The sequence below is a fragment of the Terrapene carolina genome, unplaced genomic scaffold (genome assembly GCF_002925995.2).
Source record: "Terrapene carolina triunguis isolate 2854851 unplaced genomic scaffold, T_m_triunguis-2.0 Scaffold67, whole genome shotgun sequence".
NCBI lineage: Eukaryota > Metazoa > Chordata > Testudines > Emydidae > Terrapene > Terrapene triunguis.
This window is the reverse complement of record NW_020664418.1, coordinates 9534014-9559473: the sequence shown is the minus strand read 5'-3', so window position 1 is coordinate 9559473 and position 25460 is coordinate 9534014. Positions and strand designations below refer to the sequence as shown.

Sequence of the window (25460 nt, the reverse complement as noted above, 5' to 3'; positions counted from 1 at the left end):
TGTCAAAGCAGATGCTCTGCACACTATTTCATCAGCAGTAAGTCCCTATACTTTATTTTCTTTTATCAAAATGGACAGTCATAAATTTAGAACATTCATGCTGTAATGGCAAACAACTGTGAAAAGAGCCAACATTTGCAGACTAATCAAACTGGTCATCAGCATTCTGCTTAAGCAATGAGTTGTCTCCCAGCCTTTTCAGTCTTATCATACAAAAGCAAGAACCCTGCTTACTAACACTAAATTGAAGCAATTCAAGCATCTCCACTCTCAAAGTTGAAAGATATGCTTGTTCAGAGATGAAAATATCATTGGGGCGGCGAGTTACATGGGGCCGTGGTGCCCATGCTCCAGCAAATTCAGGGCATGGGGGCCCGGCTCCACCAATGTTCAGGGCTGAGTCTCTCCCCCACCTGCCACCCCTCGCACCTTCCCCAGAGCGTCCCCCGGCCCCACCTGCTGCCCCCATGCGCCTCCCCTGGAGCGTCCCTGCCTACGCCCTGGGCAGCGGAAAGCTGCCCTGCCGCTCCGCACTGTACTCCCTCGCCTCCAGGGAGCGGCACCGGCGGCAGGCTGAGGCAGCGGTGCAGCCGCCACCTGCAGAGGGAGGAGGCGCGCACACGTGATGGCAGCCATCCCCCCTTCTGGCACCCACCACAGGGGAGGCGAGAGGGGGCTTCCTGGACCTGAGAGGGGCCCGGCCCCTAGGAGCACGTGCAGTCACCCAGCACAGTCAGTGTGCTAATGTTGTTGAAATTGCAAAATACTTCCGTAACAACCACTTTGCAGCAGCTGCTCTGAAAAAAAGTGGCAGGAACCAAGCTAACTCTCCCACAAGACGTGCGATGGAACTCAGTAGTGGACTGTTTTGAGCACTATATCAAGAACTGGCCTAAGCTGATGACAGTTTGTGAACAAAATTGTGAAAAAATAGATGGTACCGTCACAGCCAAAGTTCTCAACATTGGGCTTAAGAGAAATGTTGAACACATGCAGAGTACCCTGAAGCCTATTTCTGTAGCCTTGAACAAAATGCAGAAAAATAGCTGTTTTATTGCTGACACTGTTGAAATTTGGAAAGAACTGAGTGAGAACTTAAGAAGAGAAATATGCAATGACAGAGTTAAATTACAAGCATTAAAAAACGAATGGGACAAGCACTATCTCCAGCTCATTTTCTTGCAAATATTCTCAATATTCGGTACCAGGGTCAAACCTTAACTGCTGAAAAAGAGAAGTTGGCTATGACATGGACATCCAGCAATCATCCCTCCATAATGCCAACTATAATAAACTTCAGAGCTAAGGGTGAGCCATTCAAGAAATGTATGTTTGCTGATGATGTTTTAAAGAAAGTCACACCAGTGAACTGGTGGAAATCACTTAAGCACTTGGATTCAGAGACTGTTGAAGTGATAATCGCACTTTTAACCTTCTGCCGATGTAGAAAGAATATTTTCTTCCTTTGGACTAATTCATTCCAAATTGAGAAATCGTTTGGGACCTGAAAAAGCAGGAAAGCTTGTTTTTCTTTTCCAGATTATGAACAAACAGGAAACTGAAGGTGAAGATGACTGATTTGGCTACAGAAGCCAATATTCTAAGTTTCTCATGTTGACCTGGCTAACACAGTCGATTTAATTTTTGTTTTTAAAAAAATATTTCATTTAACTATTTTAGTTAAAAACAATTTTAACAAAAACAAACCTGATTTTAAAAAACTTGAATGTTTAACTAAATTCAAAAATTCATATGCTTGTTTTGTTAAAATATTATGTGTTTGCTGTTGAAGAAAAAAATCCTGAATACATTTCATTGTTGTTTTAGTTAAGTAAAACAATTTAAATGTCTGTCTCGTGATGTTCTCCTCCTAATACAGCATGGCAAGAAAATCCTCCAAATATTAATGATTAACCTGTTGAATTGGAGATAGTTCCCTCCCAATGACTTCATAAATATCTGCTTCAATTACCTTTGGTAAATGAAATAACAAAACAAGCATTCATTTTCTGATATAGCTATAAAACGAATCTGAAAAGTTTTCAAAATAAATCACTTTAAAAATGTATAGTGTGTACCTTCTAAAAATGAAACCTACATCTATCTCGGAGTTGTGAAGAATATGTACTAAGGTTATAACAACCAACAAGAATGCACTTTTATGTAGAAATCCATGATGAAATCGAGTCTTCCTGATCCACCCTGATTCTGTGTTGTGTCTCTGTTCATAAACCAATTTTTTTTTTTAATCTTTGAGAAATTCACAAAGAAAAAAACAAACCTTCAGGACCACCCCACACAATAAACAAAAAGGAACTTCATAGTCGAAGCATTATTGCTGATTTCATTGTCTACTAACCTGGTAGTACAAGCAAATAAATAGCCAAACCTCTCAAAATACCAGATTCAACAAATAACTAAAAAATATTTACAGACTTTGCTGCTCAGAAATGGGCAAAGCAACTCTATTTTTCTTACATCATCCTGAGCTGGTTTTAGTTTAAAAAAATCAAATCAAATCTGCACAGCGTGATTAGCCCAGCTCAGATGTAAGGAGGATTTGTCTTATCTACCTCCTATTATGCTTTTTTTTAATACATGATCCAAATTCGTTCTTTGAAACTGTTAGTATATTATACAGAGATTCCCCCCCCCAGCACTGAATTATTCAATATTCAGTATTTTAAACTTTAAACAATTATAACCTATCCCTTCTGTGGGTCTGAGATTAAATATTCTCACTGATGAAAGTCTTACTTTTATTTTTGCCTATTTACCCATACAGTAAAAGGATATCCTTACAGATTACCTTTTATTCCTTAAGATTACCAAACTCCGTTAGTATAAAGCACATTGATAGCAATGATAACATGCAATTAGATTTACAAGCATGCTTTTAGGTTCAAGACAAAACTGACCAAAAAAAGAACACGTACACATCACCTGCAGGCCACACAAACCAAAAGCACATCTCTAATCTGGGCCAGTGCAGCTTGACTGAATTGCACGGGGGGGTGGGGGGGAGGAAGAGAGTGGAGGTTATAAAAAAAGAGCTTCACATTTCCTTTTTTGGTCATATGTATTTGGAAATGTCTTGCTGTTAAGCTGTCTTCTTTCAGATAACACTACAAGCCAAACTATTTTAACCAAGGAACTGTTTTTATTCTAAATAATATTGGTGTCTCCATTTTCTCACATACGTGGTGCAGTATTTTTATATAACAAATCGGATAGGAAATTCACTACTGCAGTCATTCTGAAGGAACATGGAGAACAAATCTTTCAATGCCTGATTAATTAAAAATCTCGGTTTGTTGTACTTTGAAATATCACTGAAAGGAGTACTTTATTTTCACAAGACAGAAATGTAATTATTGTATAATAATGGTTTCATAATATAGCAATGTACACCTTTTTGTCAACATATATGCACTATACCTTAGGATAACATCATCATTAGATAATTGATACTTGGTTCAATTAGATGGGCACATTCAATCCAAACTAAGAGAGAAGGCTTAGCAAAGGAAAATGACCAAAAAAGGGATGGGAAAAAAAAGATTTGCACCATCACCGGCTAAATATCCAAGCAACCGCACTGAGAAGAAAACCTATAGCTTTGGTGTTTCTATTTTAAATTAACTAAGTTTTCTCTGTGTCTTGGTGTAGAATAAAGATTCAAATAAGCAAAGAAGCACCCTACACCAGCAACACAGAATGCACATGTACTTGTACTGACCGGCTCAGAGTCATAGTAATAATCATCCCAGCTCTGTCTGAGGGGTTTCTTTGTCATCTGAAAGCAAGGCAGATCAGGTTAAGTAGCATTCAAGTCAAACATAACTCTCTCCCCCAGGCCTTTGAGACAGGGCAGCAATGCAATTACATTACTTGCAAAGTCAGAATTAATTTTGCATGGAGTTATGAAATTTAAAATCTGTAAGGAAGAATTTAGGTTTTAGGAATTATTTACCACATTTGTCAATATTCTGATCTCTACTTATTTTATAACATGTATAATGATAATTCCGCATGTTACAAGGCTAATATATTTCTAAGACAGATTTATCTATGACTATTATAGTTGAGCCATGGGCTTACCTAGTGATAGTGATCTGCACAGCCATGCTGGAGAACAAGGTCTAGTTTCTACTCTCTTAACCCCTTCTCTGGGGAGCTACATATGTTGGAAAACAATGATTCATATGACCAATCAAGGAACAGCATCAAGGGGCTCCTACGGAAGTGCCATCTAGTCTCTCTCAGCCAGAAAGACAGAGATGGGGTTAAAAAAGGTATAGTTAGGGTGGACAAAATATAAGGATTCTCAAGGCTAAAAAAAATAAAGCAGAAAGCAGCCCCAGGGGGAAAATGTTATGGCACAAGTGTTTATACTGCAGTAATTAAACTAATTACAGATCCAGTCCTGCATGGTGTTGACTGCAGTAGGAGTGGAGGCCAGCCAGCACAGCTCAGGAAGTAGTTAGCACCGTGCACGATTGGACCTTTAGCATTTCAACTGTAAATCTATTTGACCGGCCAAATCTGACCTGAGCAGAAATTACAAATAAGGTTGTTTTATTAAAAAATATTTTTTAAAAATAAATTATTTCAGCTCTTTTCTTACACTAAAGGTTTGCTCAAATATCATATACTTTTTACAAAAACTGGAGGGGTTTAAACAATAGATGCTTTAATTCTCACTCTCAGTATAAAATACAATTTTGTTTTGTACACCTAAACGTAGATCAGAGGCTTAGTGAAAATGGAAAGAAAAAAGTTTTACTTTGTTCCCTAATTTTTTCATCTTTTCAGTGAACAGTAACTGACCATCCCCCCTTTATCTCTTCTTATCCCTCTCTAATCTCTCTCTATTTTATGTATTTCTAAGGCACCTGTAACAAATCAAATCCATTTAATTAGTATGAGAATGTTCAAAGGTGATTTAATATTTTTGCCTTTTCATGTTTCCATTTCCTCTTCCTCCTTATCTTTCATTGTCACCACTGGATGTAGGCGATGGGAAGGATGTTGTTACTGCACTAATGGAAGGTGCTGGCATGAAATGACACACTTAACACTTCTAAAGAAGCCAATTTGTGTAGGTCCACGTGGATAAAGCTCTCTTTCTCTAACAAATAGGCCCAGATACAATACAGTAATCATGTCAAAAACTTAAAACTGTCATCGTGATCCTCAGCTAAATCCAGAATCTGCTTTGAAGATCCACTGAGGAGCACATAGAAATTCTATGCACCTCCAACCATCTTCAACAGACCATGATTTAGACTAAAACCAATGTTTTAATCTAAAACATGTCAGCCCTCTCCTTACCTAGTACATATACTACTTTGTTGTTGTTTTTTACATACTGTTGACCTCGGTTTTACAACCTTGAAAAAATAAAGGAAATGTAATAAAAATAGCTGTTTTTAAAACAAAATTAAGATTATGAAACAACAAAACAAAAAATTCATTTGAAAATTATCTTGCCCCTGCCATGCTTCAGAATTACACAACAGATGTTACATAAAGAACACAGTATGTTCTCAAACCTCTCCAATACTTACACAGTGTTTAAGAGCAAAAGCCTTAAACTCTATTAGGTCACTAGCTTGTGTGAAATTCTTAATGTCATTAAATGTGGGTGGCAATCATTATTACTACACTGTATTCTGGCTTTAATATACTGCTTTAAAGGACTTTAAAAGTTCTTACTTTCTGAGGACTTTAGCCCTCTTAAGGTGTCAACCTTTCACAATTTTAAGAAAGATTAAAAAGTTATTTGCAATGAACTGTGTTTACACAATTGAAGCTTTAACTTGTAATCTAAGAATAGCAAATTATTTACTGCTAGACAATGAAAAAAAAATTTTCTTTTAAATATATACTAAACTGTTCTCAGATCTATCATTCCAAAGTAAAACAGGCATTTAATTTAAAAAATCCACATATAACGTAACTAGGGATTCTTTATTTTTTAGTATCTGAGGGGTAGCTGTGTTAGTCTGGATCTGTAAAAAGCAACAGAGAGTCCTGTGGCACCTTTAAGACTAACATGTATTGGAGCATAAGCTTTCGTGGGTGAATACCCACTTCGTCAGACGCATGTAATGGAAATTTCCAGAGGCAGGTATAAATATGCAGGCAAGAATCAGTCTGGAGATAATGAGGTTAGTTCAATCAGGGAGGTTGAGGTCCTCTGCTAGCAGCTGAGGTGTGAACACCAAGGGAGGAGAAACTGCTTTTGTAGTTGGCTAGCCATTCACAGTCTTTGTTTAATCCTGATCTGATGGTGTCAAATTTGCAAATGAACTGAAGCTCAGCAGTTTTTCTTTGGAGTCTGGTCCTGAAGTTTTTTTGCTGTAAGATGGCTACCTTTACATCTGCTATTGTGTGGCCAGGGAGGTTGAAGTGTTCTCCTACAGGTTTTTGTATATTGCCATTCTTGATATCTGACTTGTGTCCATTTATCCTTTTATGTAGTGACTGTCCAGTTTGGCCAATGTACATAGCAGAGGGGCATTGCTGGCACATGATGGCATATATAACATTGGTGGACGTGCAGGTGAATGAACCGGTGATGTTGTAGCTGATCTGGTTAGGTCCTGTGATGGTGTTGCTGGTGTAGATATGTGGGCAGAGTTGGCATAGAGGTTTGTTGCATGGATTGGTTCCTGAGTTAGAGTTGTTATGGTGCGGTGTGTGGTTGCTGGTGAGAATATGCTTAAGGTTGGCGGGTTGTCTGTGGGCGAGGACTGGCCTGCCTCCCAAGGCCTGTGAAAGCGAGGGATCATTGTCCAGGATGGATTGTAGATCACTGATGATGCGTTGGAGAGGTTTAAGCTGAGGACTGTAGGTGATGGCCAGTGGAGTTCTGTTGGTTTCTTTCTTGGGCTTGTCTTGTAGCAGGAGGCTTCAGGGTACACGTCTGGCTCTGTTGATTTGTTTCCTTATTTCCTTGTGCGGATATCGTAGTTTTGAGAATGCTTGGTGAAGATCTTGTAGGTGTTGCTCTCTGTCTGAGGGGTTGGAGCAGATATGGTTGTACCTCAGTACTTGGCTGTAGACGATGGATCGTGTGGTGTGTCCCGGGTGGAAGCTGGAGGCATGAAGGTAGGCGTAGCGGTCGGTGGGTTTTCGGTATAGGGTGGTGTTAACGTGACCATCACTTATTTGTACTGTGGTGTCTAGGAAGTGGACCTCCCATGTAGATTGGTCCAGGCTGAGGTTGATGGTAGGGTGGAAGCTGTTGAAATCGTGGTGGAATTCTTCCAGAGTCTCCTTCCCATAGGTCCAGATGATGAAGATGTCATCAATGTAGCGTAGGTAGAGAAGGGGCGTGAGTGGACGAGAGCTGAGGAAGCGTTGTTCCAGGTCAGCCATAAAAATGTTGGCATATTGTGGGGCCATGCGGGTGCCCATGGCAGTGCCACTGGTCTGGAGGTATATATTGTCACCAAATTTGAAATAATTGTGCGTTTTATTTTTTAGTTTTATATTGCATGTGATTTCAACTTCATGAAATGAAAGGATAATTAACCACTGACAAGCAAGGGTGTGATGTGTCATTCCATATTCTTTATGAAAACATGCTTATGATATGAATATGAAATAAAAGATATACTTTATGCAAGATGGCTCATGTGAGATATCATTGGAAAGGTTATAATTTACTGAATGTGATTATCCAATTTGTGTGCCTGTATCATTTCTGTATCTGAAGTTAGGAATATTGACTATGTATCTGTATTTCAACTATGCTACTTTGGGTGACGTCCACTGCTAACACTTCAGGTCCAACTATGGAAAAACTAAACAAGGTAGATGGTCCATCAGCAAGGACAATGGATTGTGAAAAGTTTGGCCTTCCTGCGGACGCTCCATACTGCCACTGACTCATGGACGCCATAATCCTAGAGAGTCAGGTGGTCTTGTCACCTGATAATAAAACATTACCTGGGACTTCTTGTAACTTTCCACTGTAAGGGAAGGGGGGTCAAGTTTGAGAAACCAAGGATTCCCGCCTTATGTAAATCCTATTTAAGGGTGGGGAGGAAGGCAAACAGGACTCCTCTTCTCCACGACCTATCTGCCCAAGAAGAAAGACTGCAAAAGGGAAGGCAAGGGGGGAGTCCAGACTGAGACAGGTGTCCAGTCTGAAAAGGAATATAACTGGAACTTTGAACCACAGCAACTTTGCAAACTGCCTGCAACAATATCTAGGGTGAGAAATACTATTTGTAACCAATTTCTTTAGTGAAACTAGCTTAGTTTGCATGTTTGATTTCATTTACTTAGTAATCTGTTTTGTTCTGTTTGTAACCCCTTTTACCACTTAAGATCTGCCTTTTATAGTTAATAAAATTTACTTTGTTCATTATTAAACCCAGTTTCTGTAATTTTTAACTGGGGGGGGGGCAAGAAGCACAGCTCTCTCCACATTGAGGGAGAGGGCGAATTTGATAATATATCTTTGGGTCTGCACTCCAAGAGAGGTGGACATCTGAATGCTGGAGCAAGTCCCTTACGCTGAGTCGTGTGTGTGTGTGTGTGTGTTTTAGAGGAAGTTTTAAGAGCCTGGCTCAGCAAGACAGATTAAAGGGGGCCCATGCTGGCAGAACAGGTAGACGCAGTGGTATCTCAGCACATCAGGTGGCTTCCCAAGGGGTCCAACCCGTCACAAAGGGTTCCACATGTGACTGTCCAAATCCCTTTAACATTTACAGGACCTAATACCTTTTTCCTCTTAACGTACATTAATGGCAGAGGAGAACCCTGCCCAAACCCGGTAAAAAGAACCTCTACAGGGCTATGCATTGACCTTGTCCTGACCTAGCTCCAACTGCTTCCTGCTCATCCCTGTAAACTTTCCCCCTTCTCCCCACCTGCTGTAAAGGAGGCCAGCTGGCTGAACAAAGACCCGCTCACATAAATGTTGCGGTGGGCACAACATTTCTACAACGAAGCTTCATAAATTTTCTGCGATGCTAACTGAATAGTCCCACCGAAATCTCTCACTTGTTTGTGGTTGATGGTTTCTACATTTTGTTTATATTAGGCTTGTTACATTGTTAAAGTACAAAAATCATGCTATCAGGCAGCCAATCCATAAAGCTACAGAATTATATCATCATCATGCAAGCTGTTATATCCTACAGGCCCACTGCTAACAAGCGGACACATCTCTACCTGAACAGACTTAGGTAGAAGACAGATATTAATTAACAACAACATTCATACAGATGGAAGGTAAATGATAATAACTTCCCTGAGGAGATTATATTCAGTAAATAGCTTATATTTTTATTCTTCTGTACTCCACTTAAGGATGACGGATAGCATCAAAATCATTGCCCTTCTCAAATAGCTGAAGTGCCAACACTGATGAATTTCTAATCATGAAACCCTGAATGCAAAGGCCAAGGACAATAAATTTCACCACTCGGCTTATTTTCTTTATTAGTATTAAGTAAAATCAATAGAGAAGAAGTATGTCATCAGGAAAGAATAGTCCATCATTCTAGAGATAAATACATTCTACAACCCCTTTTATAAAATGCTGTCACATCCCCAAAGCTGCCTGTTTATTCCCACCTGATTGAGATAATGATACTCCTCGGGTTGTTTAAGATGGAATGCTGATCTTTCTTCCTCACTTGCTCCTGCCAGAAGGTAATAAAATACATGGTAGTTCCTGGTAACAAATAAAAATTATGTTAAACTTGAAAATCTATATCAGCATTGTACATGTACTTTTGTGTTCACACTAAGAACCTGATTTTCAAAGTTGTGGGACTGCAGCTGCACGTGCAATTGAGCATACAAATTGAGACTGTGATTTTCAAAGGCATGAAGGGTATTAGGTACCCAATTTTCATTGACTTTCAAATGAGATTAGGGCACCTCACTTCTTTAGCTCACTTTTAACATTCCATCCATTAATACCAAGAGCATGTGCAAATGGCCAGTTCAATGCACAATTGGCTAATGTGTGTGCAAACACCCAATCTGTACTCAGGTCCCCCTTGGAAGCAGGCAGTGGAACAATCACATCTGTGTCCAGTACCACGTTTACAATGGCACTGGGCCCACACTCAGAAAGGGCCCGCCTCCAAGACTGTGGCCCTGCCCTCCGCTCCGCCCTCACTCTGTCCCGAGACCCAGCCACCACTTGGCCTCTTCCCCCCCCCCAAGGTCCCGCCCGCACTCCACCCCAAGGCCCCGCCCCCAGCCAGCTTCTTCCCCCCAAGGCTCCACCACTGCTCACTACCCTATACCCCCTCCTCCCACCTGGATCCAGTAGCTCTGGTTTTCTAATTAAACCCTTCTGGGACAATCCGGTGGTAAAGCAAAGGATACAGACTTTAAGGAATTTCTTATCCACACATACCTTACTCTTAACTAAGGCTAAGCTTTTGTCATGGTTATTCTTAGTAAAAGTCATGGACAAGTCATGTCCAATAAACAAAAATTCATGGAAGCCGTGACCTGTCTGTGACATTTGCTGCTGTGGCTCCATGGTTTCCGCTGCCACCATGGTGGCTGGAAGCTGCAGGGGGCCCCCCCCCCTTCGCCCATGGTGGCTGGAAGCTGCAGGGTGACCATCTTTCCCAAAGAGAAAACAGGACACCCCAGCCGCTCGCCCAACACGCCCCCGGTTTCCCCATGAGGCCATCACCCATCACTGGAACCCTGAGGAGGGCCCCTCAGGAGGCTGTTGGCTGTTGCTGGAACCCTGCAGGGGGCCCCCTGAGGAGGCCGTCGCTGGAACCCTGTTGGGGCCCACTGGCTGCCAGGGGCTGAAGCAGAAAATGTCACAGAGGTCTGTGGAAGTCAGATTCCGTGACATAAATGTAGCCTTACTCTTAACTAAACAAAAGAGAGTTACAGGGCTAGGAAAAACAGTCTCCTGAATACAATCACTCACAGTATGACCTCACCACCCTTATGAGTCCTGGGTTTGGTCTGAGTGCTTCAGCCTGGTAGCCCTTTGGACCTTCTTGGCAATCTTGCTTCTGGCAGCAGACTGACCCACTTTACTTAGAAAGCATTCCTTTTTTTTTTTTTTTTGCTGCCCATGCACTGCCACTGAGGAATTACGAAGGTCCAAGATTCCTTGGAAACTGTTTGCAGACCTCCCCAAATAATTTTTGGCTACCAAAGACAGTCTAGTGCTAGATGAACCTGGACATCTATATACTCTTGCCAAGTTCAGAGCCATAGATTTCTACTGGCTACTACAGACCAGAAAAGGGTCTGGGAACAAAAATGAGTGACCTAACAAGATGCATTCTAAATGAACAACAAGACGACCTGTAGAACACTTCTAATTTATTTTAGAAAGATTTAGTCTTCAGTCTTTGGAGAGTGAGCTAAGTGGTTTCGGCGCTCATCTGTTATGTACAGGAAAGTCTTGGGAACCTAAAAGTTCTGCCTTGATTCCAGCAAGAAGGTATGACTTTCTTGCCAGTATGAACTTGGGTTGGTGTATGAACTGTGCATTAACTTCAGGATCCTCTGCTGCAGAGTTTCACCAGACCGAGGATGTCATTCCAGTCATTGCTTTTGTTCAGCATATATATGAGAGATTGCTAGAGGTCAAAGAGCACTATAAGCTAAGATGCCACTAATATGCTGATGAGCCCCTCCACTATGCCTCTTTTTCATTTAGTATAATTAGTATAGTATCCCAGATATCCCATTTCTTGCATGAAAGAGATATGAGAGAAAAGCACGCTCAACCCAAGCAAAACAGAGACCAATCTGGTTGACAGACAAACATTTTGCAGAACTGGTAGAATGTGTAATTACCCCAATCAAATGAGAGCATCAACATCCCATTAGTCAAGGGAGTGAACAAACTTGGAGTCCTCTGGATTATACCTGGACTTGGCCTTCAAGTTAGCAGTAATGGCCAAGAAACTATTTCAAGTTTGGGTGGCCAGATATCACCCCTTTACTGGTTTTAGGGGGTCCTTATCCAACAGATATCTCTAAACTCTCAACCTTGCAACAGCAGCAACATTTAATGGAGAGACTGCCAGAGAGCACTTAGGAAGCATCTCTCCACACCAGGGCAGAACCTTCTTGGTGGAGGGTCCATGATTGTGGAGCCAGCTTCTGCCGGAAATTAGGATGCAGCTGAATTTTACCAACTTCAGAATGTGTTGCATGAGGCATGTTTTCATGCTTGGATATACGTAAAGGATGGGCAGGATATCTGACTTCACTAGGTATAGGACCCTTATGAAAGGAGGCTATGAAGGAGAAAGGGGAAAACCTTCTGCCTGATTGTTGCCTTGCACCATGTATAGTCATTTACACCAGTTCAAAGTGAACATAAAGTGAGTGAAAAAAAGCTACTAAATCAGACCACCACTTCACACTGATGTTAATGATGGCACAAAGCGCAGAGTAACAGAGAATTAGAACCTTTGTTCCCACTTAGTACACCCATTGTCCAAGAATAAATTTATGAAAGAGCTTAGGAACATGTGTCATAGTAATACATTAGGTTAGACCCCAAAATGTCAACATTCTTCCTTACAAAGTGGTAAACAGGGCAAGAACTCTGCCACTTTGGTTCTGCAGAAGGGGATTTGAAATCCTCTTATTTCACTTTGATATCAAACACATCCTAAATGCTTGAAATACACTATTAATGTTAAAAGAGCTAAAATGGCTAAGATGACAATTACTTTTTCTTAAGCATGACTTCACAATAGAATAGTATTGACAGCACAATAGTATTTCTAAAATTAAGAATTCTGAACTTCAGGAGTCTTATCAAAAGTTTTTCTGAGGGGAAAAAAGATTAACTCATAACAACCTTGATTACATTTTTCAAGTTTCAGTGTGCATGCAATTTAACCTTGAGAGCAGTACATTAGCATTATAATAATGGATGTACCAATTCCACATGGATGAGACTCAGATTGCAAAACGATTTATTTTCCCCCTTCATCTATCTTAATAGGATAATTTTAGCACCAAGAGGGTCTTATCTATTACAGCAAAGACACGTAGCAATTAATGTAAAACTGTACAAGAACAATAGTCTCAAGTTATGTCTACACTGCAATAAAACACTCTTAGCTGGCCCCGGTCAGCTGACTCAGACTCAAGAGGGTTGGGCTGTGGGGCTATAAAACTGCAGTATAAACATTTGGGCGCTAGGTGGAGCTCGGCTCTGGGATTCCGCAAGGCGGGAGGGTCCCACAGTCAGGGCTCCAGTCTGAGCCCGAACCGCTACACACCAATTTTATAGCCCTGGAGTCCAACTCAGCTGACACGGGCCAGCTGTGGATGTTTTATTGCACTGTAGACATACCCTCAAAGAGCAACACAGAAGAAAGTGACAGTAGTTGACATAATCAATAGAAGATAAAGTTTGACTTTCTCTACCCCCTAATAAGGGCCATGTGGGGTTTGTAGTTTTTTTATTTGTTTTTTGGAACAAACTATGAGACAGTGGAAAATCTGTTTAAAATAGAGGGAATAATTAATCACTGAAATTAAAAGAGAAGTCTGCAATAGGGAAATAAAAGACCATAAGTAGGCAAAATAAATCATTTTCACTATTAGTATCACCATTGTGCCTTGGAGCCCTAGTCCATGTAGTCATGGAGCCCTAGCCCATTATCCAAGGTGCTGCTCAAAGAGCAAAAAGACAGCCCCTGACCCAAAATTAAATTTTAAATAGTTTACAAATAATGCAGAAGTCACATAACAACCATGCTATAACATCTGATTTATCCATTAGTCACAAAGACAGTGGAAAATATAAGACAGGGACTGTAAGGATGAAATAGATATCTGGATTTTCCTCCCTTCTAGATTTCACTCCCCAAATGAAATTTGCTATTAAACAAATACTACAAAACAGGCTTAGGCCATGTCTACACTCAAAAGTTAGGTCCACCCAGCTACGTCACTCAGGGGTGTGAAAAATCCACACCCCTGAGCAAGACAGTTAAGCTGACCTAACCCTCGGTGTAGATAGGGCTAGGTCAACGAAAGAATTCTCCTGTTGACCTAGCTGCTGCCACTTGGGGAGGTGGATTACCAGTCCTACACAAATAGGAAAACTCCACCAATTGCTGTAATTAGTGTCTACATACTACAGCATTACAGCTGCAGTATTGCACCTGTGCCACTGTAGAATTTCAAGTGTAGACAAGCCCTTAGCTTAACTGAAGCTAAACTGAATTAAGACCATTGTAATTCCGAATGAGTGTTCACGCAGGGGTTTAATGCAGTTTAACTAATTCACTTTTTACTAATTAAACTTTCCTGAATGTCACTGTGTAGATAAGCTCTAAGTAGCTTGCCTGCAAATTGATTAGCAATACATACTTAGAATGGTGAAACTGATATCCTACAGTCCGGTTAAAATAGGATATTAAAACGATCTGTCATGCACCGAATAAATAGATCATTAAAAATATAAAGATACACAAGTAAAAAACAGGCTCCTACCGTTCATTGTGTTCCTGATAGACTAGCCTGGATTTCTCCAGTAAATACTTTTCAACATAAGCTCTGGAAGAAAAAAATTAGTCATTCATCCAATGTTCAGATTAAATGGAGAGCTTTGTTGCATTTTTTTTTTACTATACAGAAAAGAGACATTTTTATTTCATTCTTGTTTTATTTAGTTATATAAATTTCTTCCTAGGCAGAACAAGCCCAACATTATGTTTTGACTTTTGAGAGTTTTAGTTTGATACAAAGCCAGGACTAACATCTATACGAAATCTCTGATGAGTTAGCCTATGGGCAGGGAGTGTAGCGGGAAACCTTGACAGAAACTAAAGAATCTAAGATACCTATTCAACCTTAATTCAGCAAAATAAAATTGACTGACTAACCCTCTACATCCCAAACTGAGATCAGAGCCCATTCAGGTCCTGATCCCGCAATGAAATCCATGTGGATGCAGTGATCTGCCCATGGAGATTTCATTACAAGTTCAGGTCTACATTTTAAAGCCCTCCTATATTATGGTCACTCTCCAGTCATTCACATCTAAGTATATATTCAAGTACTTTGCTGAATAGGAGTCTTCTGTTGATGCTAAATATCTTGCTACTAAACCTCTGAAGTTTACAAGCTCTTCATGTTTTGGCAATTAAACATATGCAGTTCTTTAACCAAATATTGGACAGTGATTTTCAGAACTGTGTGCAAGTTGTTTGTGCATCAAATGTACATGTGTAAATGCAATTAGAAACATCAGAAATTGTAATCTCTGAGGCAGGGCTATATTACTGTGGTTGTACAGTGGCTAACACAATAGGTGCCCATTGTTAAGTGGTTCTTAGGCACCACCATAATAAACATTATTGATAAACAGCAGGTATAAGACAGACAAATTTTGCACAGGTTCTGAAAGCTTGGCTCTAGACATCTATTATATTTTTTTTAAATATACTCACAGTTAGGGAATTATATAAAAACATTTTTGTGAGGTTCATGGAAAAACAATATTTTATACTAGAACAGAGGCAGCTAATTATTTTTTCAAATGCTATTATTGTGCTTGTGGCGGCACCCAAGGAGCTTACAACTACGTGTAGAAACATAATATACCAGAGACAGGGAAGTGCAATTTCTAAGGGAAGCGAGAGGTTTCCTCCTACTTTTTCAGTAGCTGGATTATACTAAAAATGGAGGTTACTCACCTATAACTGGAGGTTCTTCAAGATGTATCGTCCCTATCTGTAGTCCACACACAGGATACACATGCGCACCATACCATGCACCTGAGCCCGGAATTTTTCATAGGCAGTGTCCATTGGCTTGCACACACATCATAGCTCTCCTCATGCTCTGAACCGAGGGCATAAGCAGTGGTGCGGACTGACATCTTTCCAGTTTCCCATTCTTACCTCAGTTCTAACAATCCCCAGCAGAGCGGGCGGAGGGTGGGTAGTGGAATACAGATAGGGACCATACACCTCGAAGAACCTTCAGTTACAGGTAAGTAATCTCGATTTCTAATTTGAGTGATAATCCCAATGTGTATTCTGCACATGGGAGATTAACAAGCAGTAGTCAGACATGGGGTGGGTACAAGGACAGAGAAGTGATAGCTGAATGTAATACTGCTGTCCCCACAGCTGTATCCGTTGCTGTTGACTGCACCAGAGTGAAATGTCTCATGAAGATATGCAAAGACCTCCAAGTAGCTGCCCTAAGTATCTTTAGGAGGAGTACATGTCTTAGCGAGGCAGCGGAAGAAGTTGGCCCTCTAGTGGAATGAGCTCTCACACACACTCCAGAGAGGGAATATGAGCTAATTGGTAACAAAGGGCAATACAACCCAAGATTCGTTTTGAAAGTCTCTGTGCCAATATAGCCTGATCCCTTGATTGCTCTGCTATGGGAATAGTTTAGGTGTCTTACTAACATCCTTTGTTCTTTCCAGATAAAAGACTTAGCCCTTCGGAAGTCTGGAGAATACAGCCATTTCTCTTCATCTGCGGAAAAAATACTGGTAGGTGGATTACCTGACTCATTTGAAACTCAAACTACTTTAGGAACGAATCTAGGGTGGGATCATAACGAGACCTTTTCTTTATAGAGGGTAGTATATGGTGAGTCTGCCATGAGTGCTCAGAGCTTACTGACTCTTCTAGCTGACATTGTGGCTATTAGAAAGGCCATCTTCATGGACAAATGGGCCAGAAGGCATAAGGTTACAGGCTTAAATGGGGAGGGGTTAAGGAGGAATGATAAAACAAATTTGAGGTCCCAATGAGGCGCAATCTTCACCAATGATGGAAAGTATATGAGAATCCCCTTCAGAAATCTAGTTGTGACAGGATGAGTGAATATTGTACGGTTATCCACCAGAGGATGGAAACCGCTGATCGCTGCTAAATGCACTCTCAGAGAATTGAGCAAAAGACCCAATGATTTAAGGGTAAGTAGATATTCTAAAATAGCAGGGATCCTGGCAGATTTTGGACACAAGTTGAATAGATGAGCCCAACAGGAGAAATGCTTCCATTTTGCTGAGTAGCAGCTTCTCGTAGAGTCTTTTCTGCTTTGGTTAAGGATGGATTGCATCCTTTAAGAACGTAAGTGCTCTATTTCTGATGCCCATTCAAATACCAGGCCCTGAGTTGCAGCGGCCCGCAGTAAGGTGCTTGAACCTTCCAGGTAATGTGGGGATGTTGATGGGTGGGTGAACTGAGAGCTTCAGCAGATCCATAAACCAGAACAGTTGAGTACAATCAGGATGACCTGAGCTCTGTCTTGGTGATTCTTCCATAGAACTTGTAGTATTAATGGGATGGGAGGGAAGACTTACCCCAGGTGATTCTTCCATGACATTAGGAGAGGCATCTACCACCGAGACCTTGACCAAGGCTGCTCTGTAGCAGCAGAGGAAGTTTCCTTTTCTCCCACAAGACATTCCCCATTGGGCGAAGATATTGTTGAAAACAAAATTTATGAACCTCCTATTCATAAATCATGGCAAAATGTCTGCTCAGGCTGTCCGCTAGGTAGTTCTGCACCCCTGCTGCTGATAGGGTTATGTGATGGCTGATGCACCAACTTCAGAGGGCAACTGCCTCTATGCAAAAAGGGAGAGATCTTGCTCCCCTCTGTTTGTTTATATAAAACACCATTGTCATGTTGTCCGACATTATTTGGACACGACTGGATTGGATGAGTGGGAGGAAGGCATCACAGACTCGACGGACCGCCCCGAGTTCTGGTAAATTGATACGTATTCTGGACTCCAGACACCTTGTGCCATATGATCAACCATGTGAGTGCCCCAAACCAAGAGGGAGGCACTGGTAACAATGGTTGCATCACGAGTCAGTGTCAGGAAAGGGATCCCTACCTGAACCACACGAGTTAGTGTCAGGAAAGGAATCCCTACCTGAACCATTGTCCGGTTTTGTCCACCAGGGGAAAGGATCTAAAATGTTGGTGGAATGGCTTTGCAATTTATGTTGCCTTTATCTGGTGAGTACACAGAAAAGAGGCTGTAGGCAGCAAAGATGAAGCCTGACAAACAGCATCATGTGTGCCATGTGGTTGAGGAGGGAAAGGAAAGTTTTGTTTGACGTCCTGGGTCTGATGTATGACATCATCCCTTGTGACAGAATACACCCCGGCAATCATATCCTACACACTATTGTAATAACCTTTCTACAAAGTATGCCTTGTAAGGTATCATTTGAAAATTCTTAATTTGCTGGTCAGTATTATCCCGGTAAAATGCGTGTGGCAACATTGTATGTGAAATTAATATAACACCATATGGGGGAATCTTATAACACATGTTCCAAACCTCCCAGCCCTGCCCAAACAAAAGTTGGCAAGCAGGTGTGTCCTAAACAAAGGAATGTGTGCTCTGCTTAATTTGCATTTAAGCAGTAAACAGAGTCATCAAATAGGAAGGGAAGACAAAGGAAGTTTCAACTGGTGAAAAAAACAACAAGCAATATCCTTCCACATAGATTCTTTGGCTCCTGGTTCTCAGCTGGAAATGTTTTTCCAAAGGAGGACTGAAATTATAAAAAGGAAGGATAAACACCCCAAAGCACCCCTCTCTCTCTCCCTGCCTATCACATTCCCTGCACCTGAAAAGACAAAGAAAGCAGGCGTTGGACTCGGGGGGTGGGGGGTCCTGATCTGGGAGTTTGGTCAGTAATCTGCTGGTGCATGAGGCAAGAAACTTTGTTTGAAACTATGATAGTTTATGAAATTAGGCATTCGTAAGTGTCTTATGTTTATTTTTCTTGTAACCATTTCTGACTTTTATGCCTCATTACTTGTACTCACTTAAAATCTCTCCTTGTAATTAATAAACTCGTTTTATCTAATCCAGTGTGTTCAAATTGAACTGTCTGATAAATCCATTTGGGGTAACAAGTTGTGTGCATATTGTTCCCTTAAAGGAATAATAGACTCAATATATTTGTACGATCTAGGAGAGGGCTGGGCAGTACAGGACATACGTTTCTGGGAGAAGCCTGTTGGGGTTACTCTGTGGTAATTTGTAAGGCTGGTAAGAGCCAACATGTGGCTGGCTGGCTGCAGGACACACAGATATAGCTGGGAGTGACTTACATCTGGTTGGAGGCTGTTTGTGAGCAGCAAGACATTGTAAAGGGCACCACAAGTTACAAGGCAAGGGTGACACAGCTACTCAGTCTGGATTGTAACCTGATATGTCACACCCCTATAAAATGTATAAATCTCATGGGGCTCAGATGGATTTTTTTTGTGATTGACTCAGACACCTAGGGAAGGCAGAAAGCTGAGCAGAACACTGTTGCCTGCTGGACTTCCTCAGAGGAACTGCCTGTCAAAAGACAGTAGTCAAGGTAAGGGAAGACTGAAATCCTCTTCACATTGAAGCTGCCACTGCTGAAGAAATCTTTGTAAAGACCCTGGGTGCTATAGCTAGACCAAAGGGAAGGACTCTGAATTGGTAATACTCTTCATTGAAGAGAAACCTGAGGAACCTCCCGTGGACTGAGTGGATGTCTATTTGAAAATAGGCATCTCATGTTGAGAGCCATGACCCACGTGTCCTTCTCTAACAAAGGAATTATTGATGTTAAGGATATACGGAATTTTAGTTTTTGAATGAACCTGTTCAGCTGTCTCAGATTTAGAATTGGCCTGCATCCCCTATTCTTCTTGGGGATCAAGTAGTAAAGGGAATCCCTTCCCTTGTTGCTGCAGTGGAACGCTTTCTGTAGCTCCCCTGAGGAGAAGGGAGTTCACCTCTTGTCTTAGAATCTCCTCATGAGAATGGTCCCTGAAACAGAACCAGGAAAGGAGTTTGTGGGTATGAGGTACCAGAAACCCAACCAGATAGCCATGAATAATCTTTAATACCCATTTGTCTATAGTTAGCTCCCTCCAATTTTTGGCAAACCGGGTAAGGCAACCTCTGAATATCAAAGGAGGGGAATGAATTAGCATCAATAAAGGAATGCAGGTCTCGACAGTCCTGTCAAAAGAAACTCTTTACTTTGGGGTTAGAGTATGATGTGGCGGTGGATGTTACAGAGGCTGGGTTACTGGGTCTATAAACTGTCTTTAGCATGGTGGCTCTTGAGGACATTGGTGGTTAAATGGCTGAGGAGGTGGTCTTGCCCTACACCCATGCCTCTAGTATTTTCTCTTGGGGCAAGGGTATAAATGCTCAGCGAGTGAAGCGTTGTTCTCAAGTCTTTGAGGGATTGAAGAGACTCATCCATCTTCTTATAGAATAGGTTGATAGTTTCAAAACGGATCTTGGATGGTACTCTGTGCCTCTCTAGGAAACCTGAGGGTTACAATCACAAGTCTCTCCCCATAATAATGGAAATAACCACCCCCCTAGACACAGTATCTGCCACGTGCACCGCAGCTTGGAGGGAAGTTTTGGTCACTAATCTGCCCTCATCCTAGTCTAAGGCCCGGAAGCAGGCCCTATCCCCCTCAGGGAGCTTGTCCTTACATTCCAAAATCGTATTAGGAAAATCTTATTTGGCCAAGAAGGCCGGATAATTTGAAATCCTGAACTGAAGGGAGGTGGAAGAGAAGACCTTTCTCCCTAAAAGGACACAAGCAACTCAACCTTTATCAGAGGGAGTAGCCTTTAGGTACTGTTGCTTGGACCATGCTGTGGCCACCTTCACCACCAAGAGTTTGGCAGTGGATGAGAGAACCCTCCCCTCCTCCCCCGGTGGGACCAAGCAACACTTCTCAGCCCTCTTAGGGGTGGGAGCACAAGAAGCAGGAGTGTGCCAAACTGTTTTTGCTGGGTTCACGTTGGCCTCATTAATGGGGAGGGCCACTCCACTGGGACCGGAAGGTTGCAAAATGTCTAGTAAACTGTGCTGAGGCTCCTGGACTTCCTCAAGCTGAATCTGTACCTCTGAACCCACCAGTGCACAAGCTCTTGATAGTGTTTAAAGTCATCTGATGGAGACTGAGAAGATGGAATAACCGCCTCACCCAGTGAAGACAATGAGCTTGGCTCCTAGAACTGTCAGAACCAGTTCACCTTCCACTTCTGAATATTCTGATGGGGCTGACTGTGGGTGTCTGGGCAATAGCAAATAGAACTCCTGAACTGATTCCAGGTGTCTTGTGTAGGGTTCCCATGGCCCCCAATATTGTCAGTAGAAAGGATCAAATGGCAGAGGAGGACCACATGGCACAGGGCACTACTTGTCTCTTGGGCAACCATATATGGTGGGAGGTCAGAACTCTCATCTTTTGGGGTATCTGACTCATGCCACCTCCATCCAATGCCACAGAGAATCCTGAGAGGCCTCAGACTCATCCGAAGAGAAAGCCACATACCTTATCTCTGGCCGAACCGACAGTACTGATGGTTGCACCTCAAGGCTGGCAGGTGGGACAGGAAAAGGACACTGCCTTATCAGGATAGTCTCTTTCTCTGGTATATCCATGTACTGGAATAGAGATGGTCCTGATAGGAGTGGAGAATAAGAGCAAAGATGTCCTCTGGGTAGAGGTAACTCTCTTATGACCCTGGGATACCAGGAGAGTCCATTGGCAGAGCTGTTGGAACCAGAGCTTCCCTAGTCATTGTGGCGATCAGCTTTCCCAATGGGTGTCACTATCAGTACTGCATCAGCTCTGGAAGTGGTTGGGAGCACCAAGAGCTGTTTATCCCAAACCTTCACCATCAGAGCCATTGTCAGAACAGTCAGAAACATATCCTTGCATGCCTCCTTCCCCTGTTCAGAAAATTTACTTGGGCCTAAGTCCTTAGCACCCATGTGCACTAGCTCTCCCAACTTTAACTGGGGCCGTTTTAGATGAAGATTGCTTGTCCTTATGTCTATGGAAGTGCCCTTTGTTCTCATGTGAAGACTTCTCCTTAGGCTTAACATCTTGGCTTCTGTTCCCGAGCTCGAGTTCAGACAGGCGCTGCCTGCTTGGTGAGACCTATGTACAGGGGGTGGTCCCTGGCCCACATCTGACTGGGGCTTCATCACCTTCTCCATGAGATGTTTTCTGAGTCTCAGTTCCTGACACTCATGAGTTCTGGGGGGAAAAGAGTGGCAGATGCTGTACTTGGTAGAAATATGAGCTTCATCTCATGAGCAGTAAAGGCAACATTGATGTTTGTCACTCACTGAAAAGAAGCAAGGGCAGGAAACACTACTTTTGAACCCCAGACCCTGGGCATAGTTCCAAGCTTCTTGGTGGGGTGGGGAGAGTCTCTGCGTGGGAAAGAAATGAGGGGAAAAACACTAGCTACACTATCTGCCTGTGTAGACTGTACTACAAAAACTATTAAAATTAACTATATATAATATCTTACAGCAATCACGCAGTAAAAAAGCTGAGGACACCAAAGATTCCAACTCAGACCATGCAATGGTAAGAAGGAACTGAAGAGGAGTCAGCCCACACCACCTTTTATGCTCTCAGTTTGGAGCATGAGGAGACCTACAGCACATGTGTGAGCCAACGGATACTGCTTGCAAAATATTCTGGACTGAGTTGCATGGTGCGCATGTGTATCTCACATGTGGAATACACATAAGGACTATCATTCAAGAAGAAATCGCTATTCTCAAAGCTGTACTATTAATCAACAGATGCCAGTAGTGCATAGCAGAGAGGTATCATGAAAAGGTGCTACATAAATTGATGGTGTAGTTAAGGAAGTGGCCATGTTTCTTTTAGCTTTATTCAAAATAAAATGGGAAATTTATCCTTTTCCCGACACTGCAACCCTCTAATTTTAATAGAGAAAGATGCTTGGGTTTAATTTAAGTGGATATTTTAAAATAGAAGAATCTCAACATTAAAAGAATTATTGCTGAACTGCTTGTTTAAAACAAAAATAAATAATAAAGAAGGTGAGCAAGTTGGGAGTGACGTGAAAAATTGCCTAAAAAGGTTGGAAAGCAGTGGCTTGACTTTCAGATGTGTTGACTGCCCACAACTGTCTCTGAAGTAAGTGGGAGCTGTGGGTTCTCAGCCCCTCTGAAAATCAGGCAATAAAGTGTGACATTATTTTGCTGGGAAACAAAAACAAAACAATACAGTGATATAGTATCTACAGAAAATAAATGATAAAACAAACCAATACATTTTCTTATAAGAATGAAGAGAAGGAATATGGTTACATTTTCATCACAGGGGTTTACTCATGCAGTTCTCATAGACTAAATCCCTGTGAGTCATGAGGCTAAACGGAGACACTGCTGAAAATGTACACTTAAGCTTCTTTACCAATAAACATCTGTTCATAACAGGTAAACTCTGCATATATCCCCACATAAGTAGTTGTAAAATAAGAAAGCTGGCCAATATAAAGCAGACAATGAACCTTCTAGGCCACATATTATATGGATATTTTAAAGTCTGTTTACATTCCTGTTGTGCAGGTAAGAATATCACTACATACAATACAGCCATGTTCAAAACCCTAAACTGCTGCTGATTGCCACTTACCCTCGCACAGTGCCTGTTTCCTGGTAATTCACTTGAATAAACTTGCCAAAGCGACTTGAGTTGTTATTATGTGCTGTCTTTGCATTTCCAAAAGCCTGTCATAATAAAGAGAAGATGTTATCATTGTGTTTCAGAAGATACAAGCTGCATATAGCCTACTTACATGCACATCACAGGCTTGCTTTTGGGACTTGGCTGTCATTGCACAAATAATGATAAAAACCTGGGGAAGGGTGGCTGAATGATTTAATAGATCTAATGCTTCTCACTGAACCTCAGGGGACCATGTTTACATCCAACTTAAGGTCTTAAGTAGAAAGGAACCGTATGACAGTTTCATACAACAAAACCATCATATGCCATTATAAACCTCTGCTGTGAGAAAAATCAATGCTCAGCTAGAGTGAAATGTACTACTTTCCTAATGCAGTAGAGGCCAGTCCCAAAAGTATTGGTTGAGATAATTTAGAAGGTCCACACACGGATGTTTGCACTGATGCTTCCTAAATTACCCTTTGAATAAAAAGGAATTCCGTTTCTGGATAGACTTTTACTCTTACACAATTCATTAGCAATAGTCTACACTAATCTATCGCTATCTAGATTTTAAAAGTTAAACTTTGTTATGCTTCTATTTTCCCTCTTAGGTTGCAAAATGCTTGACATTACAGGACTGCACCTACATCTAGTGCATCTCTCCCACCTACTTTCATGAAATACTGATATATTTACTGAAACATTAATTTGGTGATACATACTGATGAGAGTAGTTCTGGTTCAGTAAAGACTCCCCAGCCGATATGATCAGAAAACAAAGCTGTTTCTAACCAGTGCAGCTGTTCCTGAGTTATTGGGCCAGTGGGAACAGTAGAGCTGGCCTCTTGACTCTAGTAACGCAGGATTATCCTGACAAGCGGAGCCTGGAGTTAAACCATGGCTGTTCAAAGCAAGAGGGAGCGGGATGAGTCTCAATAAAATAGAAACAAATAGTTCTCTGACTGTGGGTACTGGCTCAAAATCACACATTGCAACAAAACAATCCTCTGTAGTCTGCAGTTATGTTTTGCATATATTTTGGTTCTAATCAAATCACTGAAGCAAGAAACATGAATGCCCATTATCACATGCAGTATTAAATCCAGTAAGTCCACTATGAGGCATATTTATTAATGTCATAATAACTGGCTGATTTTTTTTTTCCAAGTGTGAACACATGGAAGATGTTAAAATTCAATTTGATCCATGTTAATTTTCCACAGATCACTAAAACAAAGTTCTGCAATTACAGAAAACCATCAAAATAGCAAGTTGTGCTAGTATATACATGGGAATCAATTTTATATCTGATCTGGTGAAAACTATGTGTTCCATAGATTCATAGACTCCGCAGCCACAAGGGAACATTGTGATCATCTAGTCTGACCTCCTGTATAATACAAGCCATAGAATTTCCCCAAAAGAATTCCTAGAATAGAACTTTTAGAAAAACATTGTGTGTGAGAGAGAGAGAGAGGATGGTCGCCTCCCTCCTTTTACACACAAGGCCATCTTAGATTGCTCCAAACAGTCCTGCCACACAAAAATGATACCGCTGCAGTATTCTGTACGTACTGTCCCTTTAAAATTATCAAATGAAAGTTCCACATACATTTTCGCCTCAAAGAATAAAAACACTGTATACATTTTCTACCAAATTCTGAAGCAACCAATCTGAGAATGCACAGGAGGTAACTATTTCCATGTCATGGATCAACAAGCTACTGATTTACTTTTTTAGGTCACCTGATAACTAGCTTTGATTTTCAAGGAATGCTCTTTTGGTTCAGAGCTGATCACTTCAATACAATCCTCTGCCAAGGTTTATGATAGAAACTAATAAGAAAAATGTGTGAGATGAATAGCTATAAATGCAGGATTTTAAAACATTGCCTCAATGGCAAGTTGACTCAGTATTCCCTAACTTTCATAGATTCAAGCGCTGGAAGGGACCTCGA

General features: G+C 41.4%; 1 protein-coding gene across 1 annotated transcript in view; it reads right to left on the bottom strand.

The window, feature by feature from the left end:
• The window catches only part of MYO9A (myosin IXA), a 239300-nt gene extending 214184 nt beyond the window's left edge, over window positions 1-25116 (bottom strand). The window contains exons 1-5 of the mRNA XM_026648438.2: window positions 25078-25116; window positions 23467-23561; window positions 14482-14544; window positions 9598-9697; window positions 3740-3796 (exon numbers count right to left, since the gene is read on the bottom strand). Coding sequence (XP_026504223.1) covers window positions 3740-3796; window positions 9598-9697; window positions 14482-14544; window positions 23467-23561; window positions 25078-25116 — 354 coding nt within the window. The remainder of the gene's footprint in view (window positions 1-3739; window positions 3797-9597; window positions 9698-14481; window positions 14545-23466; window positions 23562-25077) is intronic.
• Window positions 25117-25460: the final 344 nt, after the last annotated feature.